General features: G+C 47.3%; 1 protein-coding gene across 1 annotated transcript in view; it reads left to right on the top strand.

The window, feature by feature from the left end:
- Positions 1-16,847, top strand: part of LOC147108459 (uncharacterized) — a 777,120-nt gene that overhangs the window by 447,464 nt on the left and 312,809 nt on the right. Inside the window, exon 15 of the mRNA XM_086005101.1 lies at positions 1,036-1,197. Within this exon, the coding sequence (XP_085861227.1) occupies positions 1,036-1,197 (162 nt within the window). The remainder of the gene's footprint in view (positions 1-1,035; positions 1,198-16,847) is intronic.

Here is a 16,847-nt window from a genome sequence, read left to right as displayed (position 1 = left end):
ACCCCCACAATGACCTCCCCACCCCCTGATCATCTCCCCAGCCCCCCAATAAACTCCCCTCCCCCTGATAACCTCCCCAACCCCCTGATCATCTCCCCACCCCCCAATATACTCCCTACCCCACTGATAATCCCCCCACTCCCTGATAATCTCCCCATCCAGCTGATAATCTCCCCACCCCCCTGATAATCTCGCCACCCCCCTGATAACCTCCCCACCCCCCTGGTCATCTCCCCACCCCCCAATCATCTCCCCACCCTCCTGGTAATCTCGCCACCCTCTGATAATCTCCCCACTACCTGATCGTCTCCTCAGCCCCCCGGATAATCTCCCCACGCCCCTGATAACCTCCCCACCCCCGTGATCATCTCCCCACCCCCCTGATAATCTCACCACCCTCTGATAATCTCTCCACTACCTGATCATCTCCTCAGCCCCCCGAATAATCTCCCCACCCCCCTGATAATCTCCCCACACCCCGTGATCATCTCCCCACCCCCCTGATAATCTCTCCACCCTCTGATAATCTCTCCACTACCTGATCATCTCCTCAGCCCCCCGAATAATCTCCCCACCCCCCTGATAATCTCCCCACACCCCTGATCATCTCCCCCCCCCCCGATAATCTCCCCACCTCCCTGGTAATCTCCCCACCCCCCTGATCATCTCTCCACACCCCCTGATCATCTCGCTACCTCCGCTCGATCATCTCCCTACACCCTTATAATATCGCCACGCTCCCCCCCAGGAGTTCATGCCCCCTCGTTTGGGAACCTCTGGGTTTATGCACAAGGCATCATAACTGTATCGGACAGGCTGGATGGAGCAGTAGATTGTTTCCCGTCTGTCATTTATTGTATGCTTGTAGGGGAAACTCCTCTTGGCTATTTTAGCAATTTTATTAAATTATTTAAAATAAATGGATCAGCAACTTTATTAAAAATAGTGCACAGAGGAATTTTTGCCTTTTATAGTTTTTGAGGTTTCAGCTGCAGTATACTGTATCTTAAGTAATTTCCTTCTATATATGCACAGGTCCATCTGGCCATGCCTCTGTGCTCAAACGCATCTATGGGAAGGGTCATCAAAGCAACTTTTATGACATTGAGGAAGATGAGGAAACAAAAGAGCAAGGAGCAGAGCTAAGACCCAGAAAACTGTTTAAATGTGACATTGGAAACAGGAACCTTAATAGAGGTATTGGATTTTGAATTACCTTTATTCTCGTTCATTCCCAGGTCTCTTCAGCATCCCATAATGATATACTTTTTTTTAAAGCGCTCTATGGAACACACTTGGCTACAGGTGTCCAAACTGTAACATGGGTTGGTAATTGGTTCGGAGAGTAGGGATAAAGGGCATGTTCTCTAGTTGGTTGGATGCGATATGTGATATTCCCGAGATCTGTTTGGGGACCTCAACTTTTTACCATATTTATTAATGATTTGGATGAAGGAATAGAGAGCTGTATATCCAAGTTTGCTGTTGACACGAAGTTAGGATGCGCAATATGTTGTGTGGATGGAAGCAGGAAGTTACAAAAGGACATTGATAGATTAAGTGAGTGGGCAAAACTATTGTAGATGGAGTTCATGGTGGAGAAGAGTGATATCATCCACTTTGAATCCACGACAGACAAATCAGTGTATTTTATAAATGACGACACGATGAGCTGTGGAGGAGCAAAATAAAGAAAGTTATGCTTCAGTTGTACAGAGCCTTGGTCAGGGCTCATCTGAAGTACTGCACTCAGGTTTGGACACTGCACCTCAGGAAGGAGAAGTGTGAGGTACTGCAGTGTAGAATAATTCCATGGCTGAAAGGGTTAAATTCTTTGAAAAGATGTCTTCGTGCCTTAGAAAGAGCTATTCCAATTAGTCCCACTCTCCTGCACTTTCCCCACAACCCTGAAAAATGAAAGTTACCATTGAATCTGCTTCCACCGCCCTTTCAGGCAGTGCATTCCAGATCGCAACAACTCGCTGTGTAAAAAAATTCTCCTAATTTTGCCACTGGTTCGTTTGCCAATTATCTTAAATCTGTGTCCACTGGTTACCAACCCTCATAGAGTCATAACGGCACAGAAGGAGGCCATTCGGCCCATCGAGTCTGTGCCAGCTCACTGCAGAGCAATCCAGTCAGTCCCATTCCCCTGCTCTATCCCCATAGCCCTGCAAGTTTATTTGCCTCAAGTGCCTGTCCAGTCTCCCCTTGAAAACATTGAGTGCCTCCGCTTCCACCACTTCCGTCAGCAGCGAGTTCCAGGTCCTCACCACTTGCTGCGTAAAGACGTTTTTCCTCACATCTCCCCCTGTATATCTTGCCCAAAACCTTAAATCTGTGTCCCCTTGTCCTTGTACCATCAACTAGTGGGAACAGCCTTTCTCTGTCTAGCCTATCCAAACCCATCATAATCTTGTACACCTCTATCAAATCACCCCTCAACCTCCTTTGCTCTAATGAAAACAAATCCAGCTTCTCCAACCTGTCCATGTAGCTAAGATCTCCCATCCCCGGAACCATTCTGGTAAATCTCCTCTGCACCCTCTCAAGGACCTTCACATCCTTCCTAAAGTGTGTTGACTAGAACTAGGCGCAATACTTCAGTTATGGCCTAACCAGCGCTTTATAAAGGTTCAGCATAACTTCTCTGCTTTTGTACTCAATACCTCTATTTATGAAGCCCAAGATTCCATATGCTTTGCTAACCACTCTCTCAATATGTCCCGCCACCTTCAGGAACCTATGCACATTTACTCCCAGGTCCCCCTGTCCCTGCACACTCTTTAAAACTGTGCTATTAAATGTATATTGCCTCTCTTTGTTCCTTCTGCCAAAATGCATCACCTTACACTTCTCCGTATTAAATTCCATCTGCCACTTGTCTGCCCATTCTGCTAGCCTATCTATGTCTTGTTGCAGTCAATTGGTATCATCCTCACTGTTTGCCACACCCCCAAGTTTAGTGTCATTGGCAAATTTAGAAATTCTACTCTGTATTCCAATACCCAAGTCATTTATATATAGCAAAAAAAGCAGTGGCCCCAGCACTGACCCTTGGGGAACACCACTGTCTAGCATCCTCCAGTCTGAAAAACAGCCATTTACCACAACTCACTGTTTTCTGTCCTTAAGCCAATTCCTTATCCAAGCTACCACTGACCCACCTATTCCGTGAGCCTCAATTTTGTTAACCAGCCTTCTATCTGGTACTTTTTCATACGCCTTCCTAAAATCCATGTAGACAACATCCATTACATTACGATAGCAAAATACTGCAGATGTTGGAAATCCGAAATAACAACAGAAAATGCTGGAAAAACTCAGCAGGTCAGGCAACATCCGTGGAGAGAAATTTGAGTTGACATTTCAGGTTGGACCCTTCTTCAAAACTGGAAAGAAAAGAAACTAGATCGAAGGCAGGGCTGATCATTACATTCATCAATCCTCCCTGTTACTTCATCAAAAAATTCAATTAGATTAGTCAAACATGATCTGCCGTTTACAAATCCATGTTGGCTCTCCTTAATTAGCTTAAACCTCGCCAAGTTCCCGTTAATTTTTTCCTTGATTATTGTTTCTAAAACTTTACCCACCTCTGATGTTAAACTGACTGGCCTGTAGTTACTAGGATTGTCCTTACACCCTTTCTTGAACAGTGGTGTCACATTTGCCACTTTCCAATCCTCAGGCACCTCCCCTGCATCTAGGGAAGATTGGAAAATTATGGCAAGCCCTTCTGCTATCTCCTCCCCTACTTCCCTTAGCAACCTGGGATGCAAGCCATCTGGACCAGGTGACTTATCCACTGTAAGCATACCCAGCCTTTCTAGTACATCCTGTCTATCAATTTTCACCCCTTCTATTGCTTCTACCTTTTCTGCTTCTACCGATATTTTGTTAGCATCCACCTCCTTAGTAAACACCGATACAAAGTACTCATTGAGTATTCTAGCCTTGCCCTACACCTCTAAGCATATATCAAATTCTTTGTCCCTAATAGGCCCCACCCCGCGTCTTAGGGGAAGTCAGAGACAGAGCACGTCAACAAATGACGTGTCACCTGTCAAGAATTTTTGAAAGAAGAAATGTCATTGTTTGACAGCTCTGTGAAGCTGTCAAACACTGACATTCTGTGTAGTTTGATGAGCCCTTGTGTTCAGGAGTCATCAAACCTTTCTACTTTGTAGAAATCAGATGACTGTTGGATCGGAGGATGCAACAGCTAGTCTGTGATCTCTACAATGGAGATGTCGGGACTCCAGCTCCACAGCGGCTGAAGGTTTTAGGCAGAAACAAAGGTAAGTTAAAATTTTCTAACACTTTACATTCACCTCACATACTTGCCACTCCACACTTGCACCCATCACTCACCTCTACATTGCACTTTCAGACCCCTCCGACCTCCACAGACCTCCTACTTGGCTCCTACACCTTGGCGGGGATCCCCCAGGTTGGAAAGCCCACACCTCGGAACAAAAAAAGGGGATAATCCTATTTTCTGTCTGTTAACTACCTGTTAACAGGCAGTTAATAGGCTTTAATCCCTTCCCGCCTCCAAGGAGATGGGACCCGGGGCAGGACGGCTTCCCACCTCCTGGCAAGAGGGCACGGAGGCAGGTTGGGAGCGGTTTTGCCACCCCTCCCCAAATTCTGCAACATTCCCGGCAGTCCCGCCTCCATACCCACCTCCTCGGGGCTGAGAAAATCCAACCCATTGTATTTGGTCTGGTTCTCACTTGAAGAATTCACCTGACATGCATCATGCACCCTCTTTTTTTGTTTCATCATCTTCTCTATCTCCCTCGTCATCCAAGGAGCCCTTGCTTTGGTTCCCTTACCCTTCCCTCTTGTTGGAATGTACCTAGCCTGTACTTGGAACATCTCCTTAAAGATCACCCATTGTTCCGTTACAGTTTTTCCTGTCAGCCTTTGGTTCCATTTTACCCTGGCTAGATCCCTTTGCATCCCATTGAAGTTAGCCCTATTCCAGTTTAAAATTTCCACACAAGAATGTTCCTTGCACCTCTCCACTGCTAATCAAAATCTTATGATATGATGATCACTCGTACTCAAGTGTTCTCCCACAGACACTTGGTCGACCCGGCCCACCTCATTCCCTAGCATCAGATCCAGCAATGCCTCCTTCCTAGTTGGGCCAAGAACATACTGGTCAAGGAAATTCTCCTGAACACATTTCAGAAATTCCTTCCCATCCTTTCCCTTTACCCTAGCATTATCCCAATCGATATTTGGATAATTAAAATCCCCCAATATCACCACTCTATAGCTCTTGCATATCTCTGCGATTTCCATGCAGATTTGCTCCTCTATCTCCCTCTCACTATTTGGAGACCGATAGAATACCCCCAATAGCGTGATCAGACCCTTTTTGCGTCTCAACTCTAACCAAATGGAGTCTGTCCTTGCCCCCTCAAGAATATCCTCCCTTTCCAACACTACAGTGTCTTCTTTAATCAGCACTGCCACCCCACCTCCCTTTTTTCCTTCCCTATCCTTTCTGAACACCTTGTACCCTTGAATGTTAAGTGCCTAGTCCTCACCGTTTTTAAGGCATGTTTCTGTTATTGTCACGACATCATATTGCCACACAGCTAATTGTGCTTGTAGCTCACCAACCTTACTCACCACGTACATGCATTCTAAACACATTTTTGAATTTTTCGTTATCTTTCTTAGTCTGCTCCTATCTAATATGGTACTAATTCTGCCTCTAGTACTACTTTCTTCTATAGTACTATCCAACACTCTCACTCTTTTATGCACCTTATTCCTCTTTTCTACTCCTATATACTGGTGCCCATCCCCCTGTCAAGCTAGTTTAAATCCTCCCCAACAGCACTAGCAAACCTCCCCGCGAGAATATTGGTCCCGGCTCTGTTGAGGTGTATCCCGTCCGGCTTGTACAAGTCCCACCTTCCCCAGAAATTGTCCCAATACCTCAGAAATCTAAAGCCATCCCTCCTGCATCTCTCCAGCCATGCATTCATCTGTTCTATTCTCCTATTACTGTACTCACTCCAGAGATTACTACCTTTGAGGTCCTGCTTTTCAATCTCACTCCTAGTTTCCTATAGTCTGCCTGCAGGACCTCATCCCTCTTTCTGCCTATGCCATTGGTACCGATATGGACAACGACCTCTGGCTGTTACCCTCCCCCCTCAGAGTGTCCTGCAGCCGCTCAGTGACATCCTTGACCCTGGCACCAGGGAGGCAACATACCATCCTGGAATCACATCTACGGCCAGTGGAAACAGTTTCTCCTTATTTACGGCATCAAAACCCTTCATGATTTTGAACAGCTCTATTAAATCTCCCCTTAACTTTATCTGCTCTAAGGAGAACAATAAGAACATAAGAAATAGGAGCAGGAGTAGGCCACTTGGCCCCTCGAGCCTGCTCCGCCATTCAATAAGATCATGGCTGATCTTGGCTCAAAGCCACTTCCCCGCCCGCTCCCCATAACCCTTCACTCCCTTATCTTGCAAAAATCTGTCTATCTCCACCTTAAATGTATTTAATGACCCAGCCTCCGCAGCTCTCTGGGACAGAGAATTCCACAGATTTATGACCGTCTGAGAAAAGAAATTCCTCCTCATCTCAGTTCTAAAAGGGCCAGTTTCTCCAGTCTCTCCACATAACTGAAGTCCCTTATCCCGGTACCATTCTAGTAAATCTCCTCTGCACCCGCTCCAAGGTCTTGACATCCTTCTTAAAGTGTGGTGCCCATAATTGAACACAATACTCCAGCTGAGGCCTAACCAGTGATTTATAAAGTTTTAACTGTTGAGTCTGTGTTTCCAAATGTAGTTATGCTGAATAACTGGACACAGACTACAGAAATAATTAAACAGGTCTTTAGTAATTGAGGGTCAGGGCTGAACTGGAATACACTTTGCTCCACAGGGTTTATATACCGGTGTGGTCACCACCGGTACTACAATGTACAGGAGCCATCAAAAAGTAGTCCATCACCTTAAGGTATCCTCTTAAGGTGGTACAGGTTACATACACTACAATTCCTCCCCTTTTAGCTTAACAGCGTACACCCCAATTTAAACATTACATGGATAACATATATACAACTTTCACACAAAACTGTTCAAAGATTCAGTCTCTGAGGAGGCCTCCTGATCCGGGCCGGATAATGCCTTTCAGGGGTCTCTGGTTCTCGTTGCTGGGGTGACTCATCCATTTGATCTCCTATGGATTGAACATCATCATGTACGTTCGAGTCTGAGGTAGATGCTACAGGCTCAATAACTTCTTCAACTGGTGTCTCTGCCGTAGACATGGGGTCGACCCTTGTTCTCGATTCCACAAGTTGGTCAGCATGACGTCGTATTACGTTCTCTCCAACGTCTACCGTGTACATCAAGGGTCCTTGTCGGGCACGAATTGTTCCGGATTGCCATTTATCATTCCTATAGTCCCTGGCCAACACTGGTTATCCTATTTCGAAACTCCGAGTGGCCTTGTTATTTACGTGCTGGAATTGCTTGTTTTCGACTTCCCTACGCACATTGGGTTTTAACAAATCCAACCGGGACCGCAACCTCCTGTTATAGAACATTATGGCAGGGCTTTGATTTGTCACTGCATGCGTGGCGTTTCGATATGCCATCAGGAAATTGTCCACCTTGTGTTGTAGTGGAATATGGTCTTCGCTCATGTACGTTTGTACAAATCTCTCGGCCAACCCATTTGTAGCCGGATGATATGGGGCAGATGTATAGTGTTTCACCCCATTCTTTTTCATGAATTTCTGGAATTCTTCTGACACGAACTGTGGTCCGTTGTCTGAACATATTTGTTCCGGCAACCCATTCCTTGCAAATATGGTTCTTAGAACTGCGATCGTCTTTTCAGAGGTAGTGGTCGACATCTTAATCACTTATGGCCATTTAGAATGTGCGTCTACTGCTATCAAAAACATGGAATCCATGAATGGACCTGCAAAGTCGATATGCACACGTTGCCATGGGGTTGAAGGCCATTCCCACGGATGCAGCGGTGCAATTGGAGGTGCGTTTTGAACTTTTTGGCACCCTGAGCAGCTTTTAGTCAGATCCTCTATTTGTTTGTCGATACCTGGCCACCACACATAAGCCCTAGCAAGGCTTTTCATCTTGACTCCCCCCAGATGACCTTCATGCAATTCCTTCAGAACTCTCTCCCTTAATTTAGGAGGAATAATCACCCTTGTTCCATACATCAATGTTCCTTGACAGACGGACAGCTGTTCTCGTCTGGCTGAGAATGCTGGTAACAGTGGGTCGCCATGTGCTGGCCATCCCTTCACTGTCAAATCGTAGACCCGAGACAGTGTCGGGTCGTTTCGGGTCTCTCTCTCAATACCCGCATTGGTGACTGGTAAGCATTCGATGATGGTCGAGTGAAATATCTCGACAGGGTCAACTGCCGGCGCCTCTTCCGCTGTAGGTAGTGGCAGGCGCGACAGCCCATCAGCATTACCATGTTGTTTTGTATCTTTGAATTCGACATCATATTGATGTGCCCCTAGGAAAAGGGACCATCTCTGAAGCCTCTGCGCTGTCATAACCGGAACACCCTTCTTAGGGTTAAAAATGGAAACCAACGGCTGGTGATCTGTCAGCAGCGTAAACTTTTGGCCTTGCAGGTAATGGTTAAATTTCTTAACTCCCCACACGAGGCTGAGAGCCTCCCTATCTATCTGAGCATAGTTGCGCTCTGCGGAGGTCAATGATCTGGATGCGAACGCGACTGGCCTTTCCAAGCCATTTGGAAACTTATGTGAGAGCACTGCCCCGATACCATATGGAGAAGCATCACAAGCTAAGCGAATAGGCAGCGTTGGGCTAAAGTGAGCCAACGCTTCCTTAGAGGTGATCAGTGCCTTGCTTTTTTGAAAAGCCCGCTTACAATCATCGCTCCACTTCCATGGTATTCCCATTTGCAAAAGAGTGTTCAGCGGGTGTAACACCATGGATAAATTTGGAAGAAACTTGTGGTAATAGTTAACCAACCCAAGGAACGACCTCAACTGGGATACATTTTCCGGAGCGGGAGCTTTCACAACAGCTTCGATCTTGTCAGGTGACTTATGGAGCCCCTCCTGGTCAATGACGTGGCCGCAGTACGAGATTCGCTTTTGAAAGAACTCACATTTCTGGCGATTAACTCTGAGCCCATATTCTTTCAATCTGGTGAGCACCTGCTCCAAATTCGCGAGGTGATCCTTATCATCATCTCCTGTAATCAGATTGTCGTCCAGGTAGCATTGTGTGCCTGGAATTCCCTGCAATACCTGCTCCATGGCCCTTTGCCAAATCGCTGGAGCCGATGCCACTCCAAAAACCAGTCTATTATACCGATATAAGCCCTTATGTGTGTTGATCGTGAGATACTGGTGTGACGCTTCATCAACTTCCATCTGTAGGTACGCCTGCGCCAGGTCTATCTTGGTGAAGTGTTTCCCGCCAGACAGCGAAGCGAAGATATCTTCAATCCGCGGAAGTGGATATTGCACCGTGTGAAGAACCGGATTAACAGTGATCTTGAAATCGCCACAGATGCGAACCTTCCCAGGTTCCCCCGGCTTGTTGCTCAACGAACGCTTCATGACAGGAACAATGGGTGTGGCCCATTCGCTCCAGTCCACCTTTGACAGTACCCCTGAACATTCTAGCCCTTCCAGCTCTGCTTCCACAGCAGGTCGTATCGCATAAGGTACCGGTCTGGCTTTGAAAAATTTTGGGTTTGCATGTTCTTCAACCTTGATGTTTGCCGTAATTCCTTTCAGTGTTCCCAGTCCCTGTTGGAACACCTCCTTAGCATCGTCCAATATTTTGGACAGTCGTTTAGGTTTGACGTCGTCCTCTTTACAGGAATCTACAGTCAGTGCTTGTATGGAATGCCAGTCCACATTTATTCTCCGGATCCATTCCCGTCCCAGTAGTGGCGGACCTCCATCAGGTAACACATACAAGTCCATTTCCTGACTTTCTTTACCATTGTAGACCACATTTACTTTTATCTTTCCGATGGGGTATACTATTTGCCCCGTGTATGTTTTCAATACAATCTCCGTATCCCTCAGGGGAATGTGCGAGAATAACCTTTTGTAATCTTGCTTATTCATGACCGTCAATGCCGATCCAGTGTCCAATTCCATCTTCACTTGGACTCCTGCTATCCGAAGCATGACCCAGATAGTTTGGTGGTCTGCTGTGTTACCCACATTATGTATTTTTAGACAACCCAGTTCCTTACTGCTGGAGTCTGAATCCATCTTCTGTTCATCCGAACTGTTCTCTGTCACTTTGTGTACTTTTTTGTACTTCTCCTGCGGCGACTTTTTGCTGCTGGTCTTCTTTCCTGACCGGCATACTCTCGCTATGTGACCAAGTTTGCCACATTGCCTGCATTCTTTATCTTTGAACCAGCACTGGTTCTGGTCATGCGTTGTCCTTCCGCAACGATAGCACTTTACTGCGCCCAATGCCATTTCATTGGTGCTGAATTCCAATGGCCTTTGCTGTATCTCTGCAGCGCCTCGTGCTACTGCCTCGTGCGATGCTGCAATGCTGAAAGCTTTGTCCAGCGTAAGATCCTTTTCCTCTAGCAGTCGCTTCTGGGTTCCTTCCCTTAGGAGCCCACACACAAACTTATCTCTCAGTGCGTCTGCTAGTCCTGTACCGAACTGAAAGTACTTTGATAACTTGCGCAGTTCGATTAAGAATTCAGCGTTGCTTTCCTCTTTAAGTTGAATTCTTTTGTAGAATTTAAATCGTTCCGCTATCAGCAGCGGCGTGGGGTTTAAATGCCCTTGCAGGATAGTAACAATATCCGCGAAACTCTTTCCTACCGGTTTATCTGGTGTTACAAGGTTCCTTAATAACCCGTACGTCTTCGCACCCATCGAGTTTAATAGGGTTAGTGCTTTCTTATCCTCCGGTACCTCATTCGTTGTACATAAGTGGCCCAATTTTCCACATCGCTATCAAAAGCAGTGATGTTACCCATTTTTGGCATCCTTGTTGAGTTTCCTTTCCTTCGGATATGATGATGATTTTTTTTCTTTTTCAAAATGGCGGCTTTTCCCGCGCTTGTCTTCTTCCCCCGCCGACTCAAAATGGCGATTACCGCGCTGTTGCCGTTCTCGCCTCCCAGCGGTCCTTTATTTTCCCCTACGCTGCTGCTCTTGTTCCCCGCCGCTCCTGCGGTCCTTGTGGACATAAACGCTTTTCTGGCTGCTGCGCGTCTCTGCCCCGATTGCAGTCCGGCCCCTGACACCGGCTGCGGTCTTGTTCTCCGCCCTTTTCGTCGTTTCCCTCCCCTTCTCTTACTGACAACTCGGTCGACTTCCCCCCCGTGCCGCTCGATCGGGCTTACCCGCCGCTGTCGTCGAAGGGATGTTCACTGATGTTTGACTTCGTGGCCAGAAACCAACCCGGGTTCCCGATTGCCTCCCGTGCTATGCAGTGCCCAGCAGGATGTTGAGGGTGGATGTCCTTGATCGATGCCCGTTTCAGAGGCGAAGCTTCCTTTGATGCAACTGCCGCTAGGTAAGATCAGACTCGTCGCCACTGTTGAGTCTGTGTTTCCAAATGTAGTTATGCTGAATAACTGGACACAGACTACAGAAATAATTAAACAGGTCTTTAGTAATTGAGGGTCAGGGCTGAACTGGAATACACTTTGCTCCACAGGGTTTATATACCGGTGTGGTCACCACCAGTACTACAATGTACAGGAGCCATCAAAAAGTAGTCCATCACCTTAAGGTATCCTCTTAAGGTGGTACAGGTTACATACACTACATTAACGTAATTTCCTTCCTTTTGTACTCTATTCCACTTTTTATAAAGCCATGGATCCCATATGCTTCTTTAGTAGTAGATCATGATGAGGATAGTTAGTGAAATAGGCAGCAACATGGCAGATGGAGTACAGCGCGGATAAGTGTGAAGTGATGACTAATATAGGAAGACAGTGGCCGAGAAATTACAGTACGCAGGAAACCTGCTGGTAACGGCCGCCCACCGAGAGAGCGCATTTTGTTGCTGCCTGCTAATTAACATCAGCGGTGTGGAGAATTTGATGTGTAACGCGCTCTTTCCAGCGCTAATCTCAGCAGGCGGCTGAAGGTCACATCGGAGTCCCACTTGTAGTGAAGGAGAACAGGAAGAAACGAGCGAACCTGTCGGCCATGTACGGAACAGTTGTCGTATTTGTTACCAAAATATTACCTGCCACCCGCTTAGCAATCAATGTTGCAGGCAAATTGTTTATGCGCTTGTGGGGAGTCTGTCGGCTGCGCCGGGGATGTCTGTTCTTTGATCGGACTTCGGGTTTTATGGGATCGGAGGAGCAGGGGGGCGGGTCTGGGTGTACACCAGGGAAAATTAATTATTGAAAGTCTGTACCTCTCATAGCGCTGAAGAAGGCATGCAGTATTCAGTTATGTCAGAAAAAGGGACACAAGTCATTTTTTCTGACATTGAGCCAAGATGGCCCACGTAATGCTTTCAAGGACTCTCCCCTATCACTTTACCCTCACATCTCATTCTAAGGGAATAGAGACTAAACCAAACTCTTTGGGGGCAATTTTCCCAGCCCCGAGGAGGTGGGTTTGGAGGCGGGACAGTTGGCAAAATCGCAAAAAGTGAGGGCGGGTTCGGAACCCGCCTCTGCACAATTTTGCCAGAGGCGGTTTTGATGGGTGCAATTCGGTCCCGCCTCCATCAGTCGGGAGAGGTAGTTAAGACCCTTAAATAGTCGTTAAGGGCCCCTATTTTGACAGGCCTTTGTTATTTTGCCACATTTTCAGCATGTTGCACGACCCTCCTAAACCACTGTAAGAAATCACACAACACCAGGTTATAGTCAAACAGTTTTATTTGAAATCACAAGCTTTCGGAGCGCTGCTCCTTCATCAGGTGAAGCGGAGAGATGCCTATAGACACAGATTATATAGTCAGAGAATAATGCCAGATGATTACAGGTAATCTTTCTAACTGCCATTTATCACACCTCGGCAGAGAGATAATCACAGCAATCAAAGGTATGAATGGTGCCATTTATCACTGGTGTTGTGTGACTTCTTACATTTGTCCACCCCAGTCCAACACCGGCATCTCCACACCACTCCTAAACCACGCCAGCTAATCCTGGTGGTTTGACAAGTGGTTGCCTCCTCACAGCTGCAGCTCCACCATAAAAACGGAGCTTTCATCAGGGAGCAGTTGCAGGTGGCAGAACTTTTATTCCACAGGTCTTTCAGCACTTTTAGCAGGCCTACCGAAGTCAGAGGTGCTGCAGATTCTATCTCTCAACTGTGGGACCTCCTTGGAAGACCCTCTCCCCGCTTGGATTCAGCACTTCCCCAACGGAGGTATCTGCCAGCAGCATGGGAGCCATTTATTTCCTTTCACCATGGAGCTCAGATTCGGATGAGGAGCAGCCATGGCAGCAGCAGAGCCAGGCAGCTCAGCAGCAACAGCAGCAGGAGCGCCAACCTCCTGCTCACCCACCTGATGCTGCACAGGGCAAAAGGCGCCAGCACATGGAAGCACGTCGCCGCAGGAGATACCCCCCTCTCAGGGTTTACAGACAGAGGATGAGCTACCTCAACATGACTGAGCAGCAGTGCCAGAGGAGGCTGAGACTTTCGCGAGAGGTTGTCAGAGACACCTGCACAAGGCTGCACCAACACTTGGAGCCCAGAGGAGTGGGTGGACACCCTCTACCAGTGACTGTCAAAGTCACCACCGCACTCAACTTTTTTGCCTCAGGCTCCTTCCAGGGATCATCAGCAGACATCAGCGGCATCTCCCAGTCGGCCGCCCACAGTTGCATCACGCAGGTTACCGATGCCCTTTTTGCAAAGGCCCACAATTACATCCACTTCTCAAGGGATCAAGCAAGTGTAACCACGCATTCAGTTGGCTTTGCAAATATGGCAGGCTTGCCAATGATGCAGGGCATCATAGACTGCACACATGTGCCCCTTAGAGAACCCTATCAAAACCCAGCTATCTTTGTCAACCGCAAGGGCTTCCACTCCCTCAACGTACAGCTGGTGAGTAACCACAAGAAGGAGATTTTGCATGTTTGCGCCAAGTTCTGTGGTAGTTGCCATGACTCGTTCATCCTGCAGAACTCTAGTGTTCCTCTGCTCTTCAATCCGCCAAACCAACTTAACAGATGGTTCCTTGGTGTCAAGGGCTACCCCCTGAAGAAGTGGCTAATGACGCCGATCAGGAAGCCAGCTAACGAGGCTGAGGAGCACTACAACGCCAGGCATATTTCGACCAGGTCCATCATCGAGCAAACCATTAGCTTGCTGAAGATGCGATTCCGATGCCTTGACAGATCAGGTGGCACCCTGTAGTATTCAGCAGCCAGGGTCTCCAGAATGGTCGTGTTCTGCTGTGCACTGCACAACATGGCACAGCGTCATGGCTTGCAGCTTCCTGATGAGCAAGTGGCTCAGTTCATAGCCTCCTCAGGAGGTGGAGGAAGAGGACCAAGCGGCAGCGTATCTACCAGCAGCAGCGGCAGCACGAGAGCACATGGCTGCCTGTGATGCAATGGATACACTCATCCTGGCCAGATTTGCATAGGTTGCTCACTGTGGCACATGTGCTTGGCTCCTTCTTAACACATGATATACAATGGACGTGACTCTGTGACCTCCTTTCACTCTGACCACCAACCTGACCACGCAAGTGTTGCGAAGGCCGCAATGTGGAGCTGCTTAAGCCGAAATAACAGATGCCATCACGTCAACATTTTGCCATCACCTAATTTTAATACATTCCCACAAGGATGGCATTTCATCAATAAACAGAGACAAGCACCCAACCTGCACACAGATCTGGAGGTTATATCCCTTGCCAGCTGGACCCACACAGCCTTGGTTTCTTTGGGAGGCCTCTTCCTCCCAGATGAGGGGAAGAGCACCTCCCTAGCTCGCCCCCTCAACCAGCATACCCAGCGCCTCATCCGAGAACCTCAGGGAGACCCTTGCCTTGGAGCTGGCCATTCTTCAAGGAGATAACAGCTTGGAGGTGGTGCAGAATCGACCAAAAACCAGTGGAATGATACAAGGTAGCAAGCACCCTTAAATGAAGCTGGATAAGTGATGTCAGCAGAGGCGAGTTTCAGTCCCAAAACACTAATTGGCCCAGGGGAACCCACACCTCTGACAGTAACTGGTCAATTAGGGGAAAATCGCAAATTTTTCCCACCTGACAGTGGAGGCGGGTTTGGAACCCACCCAAACTGAAACCTGCCTCCAGCCCGCCTACTATGGGAAAATCGCACCCTTTATTTTAAATGGTGAAAAGCTAAAAACAGTGGACGTCCAAAGAGACTTGGGGGTTCAGGTACATAGATCATTAAAATGTCATGAACAGGTACAGAAAATAATCAAAAAGGTGAATGGATGCTGGCCTTTATATCTAGAGGACTAGAGTACAAAGGGGTAGAAGTTATGCTGCAGCTATACAAAACCCTGGTTAGATGTGGGACTAAGCACGACTGCTCTTTCAAAGAGCCAGCACAGGCACGATGGGCCGAATGGCCTCCTTCTGTGCTGTAAGTCTCTATGATTCTCAGTGGTTGTTAAACTAGATTAGGGCTCATGGGATTGGGGTAATATATTAGCTTGGCTTGATTGAGGATTGGTTAACAGACAGGAAACAGAGAGTAGGAATAAACGGGTCATTTTTGGGTTGGCAGGTTGTAACTGGTGGAGTGCTGCAAGGATCAGTGCTTGTGCCTCAGCCATTGGGAATCTATATCATAGGATTATAGGATGGTTACAGCACAGAAGGAGGCCATTTGGCCCATTGAGCCTGTGCCGGCTCTCTGCAAGAGCATTTCAGCTAGTCCCACTCCCACGCCCTTTCCCCTTAGCCCTGCAAATTTTTTTCTTTCAGGTACTTATCCCATTCCCTTTTGAAAGCCACGATTGAGTCTGCCTCCTCCACCCTTTCAGGCAGCGCATTCCAGATCCTAAACACTCGCTGCGTAACAGTTTTTTTTACTCATGTTACATTTGGTTCTTTTGCCAATCACCTTGACTCTGTGTCCTCTGGTTCTCGACCCTTCTGCCAATGGGAACAGTTTCTCTCTACTCTGTCTAGACCCCTCATGATTTTGAATACCTCTATCAAATCTCCTCTCAACCTTCTCTGCTCTAAGGAGAACAATCCCAGCTTCTCCAATCTATCCATGTAATTGAAGTCCCTCATTCCTGGAATTATTCTCCTAAATCTTTTCTGTACCCTCTCTAAAGCCTTCACATCCTTCCTAAAGTGCGGCGCCCAGAATTGGACACAATACTCCAGTTGAGGTCGAACCAGTGTTTTATGCAGGTTCATCATAACTTCCTTGCTTTTGTATTCTATGCCTCTATTTATAAAGCCCAGGATCCCGTATGCTTTTTTAACCACTTTCTCAACCTGCCCTGCCACCTTCAACGATTTGTGCACATTTACCCCCGGGTCTCTCTGTTCATGCACCCGCTTTAGGATTGTACCCTTTAGTTTCTATTGCCTCTCCTCACTCTTCCTACCAAATCCTACCTATCACTTTGCACTTTTCTACGTTAAATATCATCTGCCATGTGTCCACTCATTTCACCAGCCTGTCTGTCTTCCTGAAGTCTATCACTATCCTCCTCACTGTTCACTATACCTTCAAGTTTTGTGTCATCTGCAAATTTTGAAATTGTGCCCTGTACTCCCAAGTCCAAGTCATTAACATATATCAAGAAAAGCAGTGGCCCTAGAACCGACCCCTGGGGAACATCACTGTATATCTTACTCCAGTCC

This window comes from Somniosus microcephalus, chromosome 13 (assembly GCF_052327205.1).
Source record: "Somniosus microcephalus isolate GS21.2 chromosome 13, FLI_Smic_1.0, whole genome shotgun sequence".
NCBI classification, from domain to species: Eukaryota; Metazoa; Chordata; class Chondrichthyes; order Squaliformes; family Somniosidae; genus Somniosus; species Somniosus microcephalus.
Note: the sequence above shows the minus strand (reverse complement) of the source record. Positions and strands in the feature narration are given on the sequence as shown.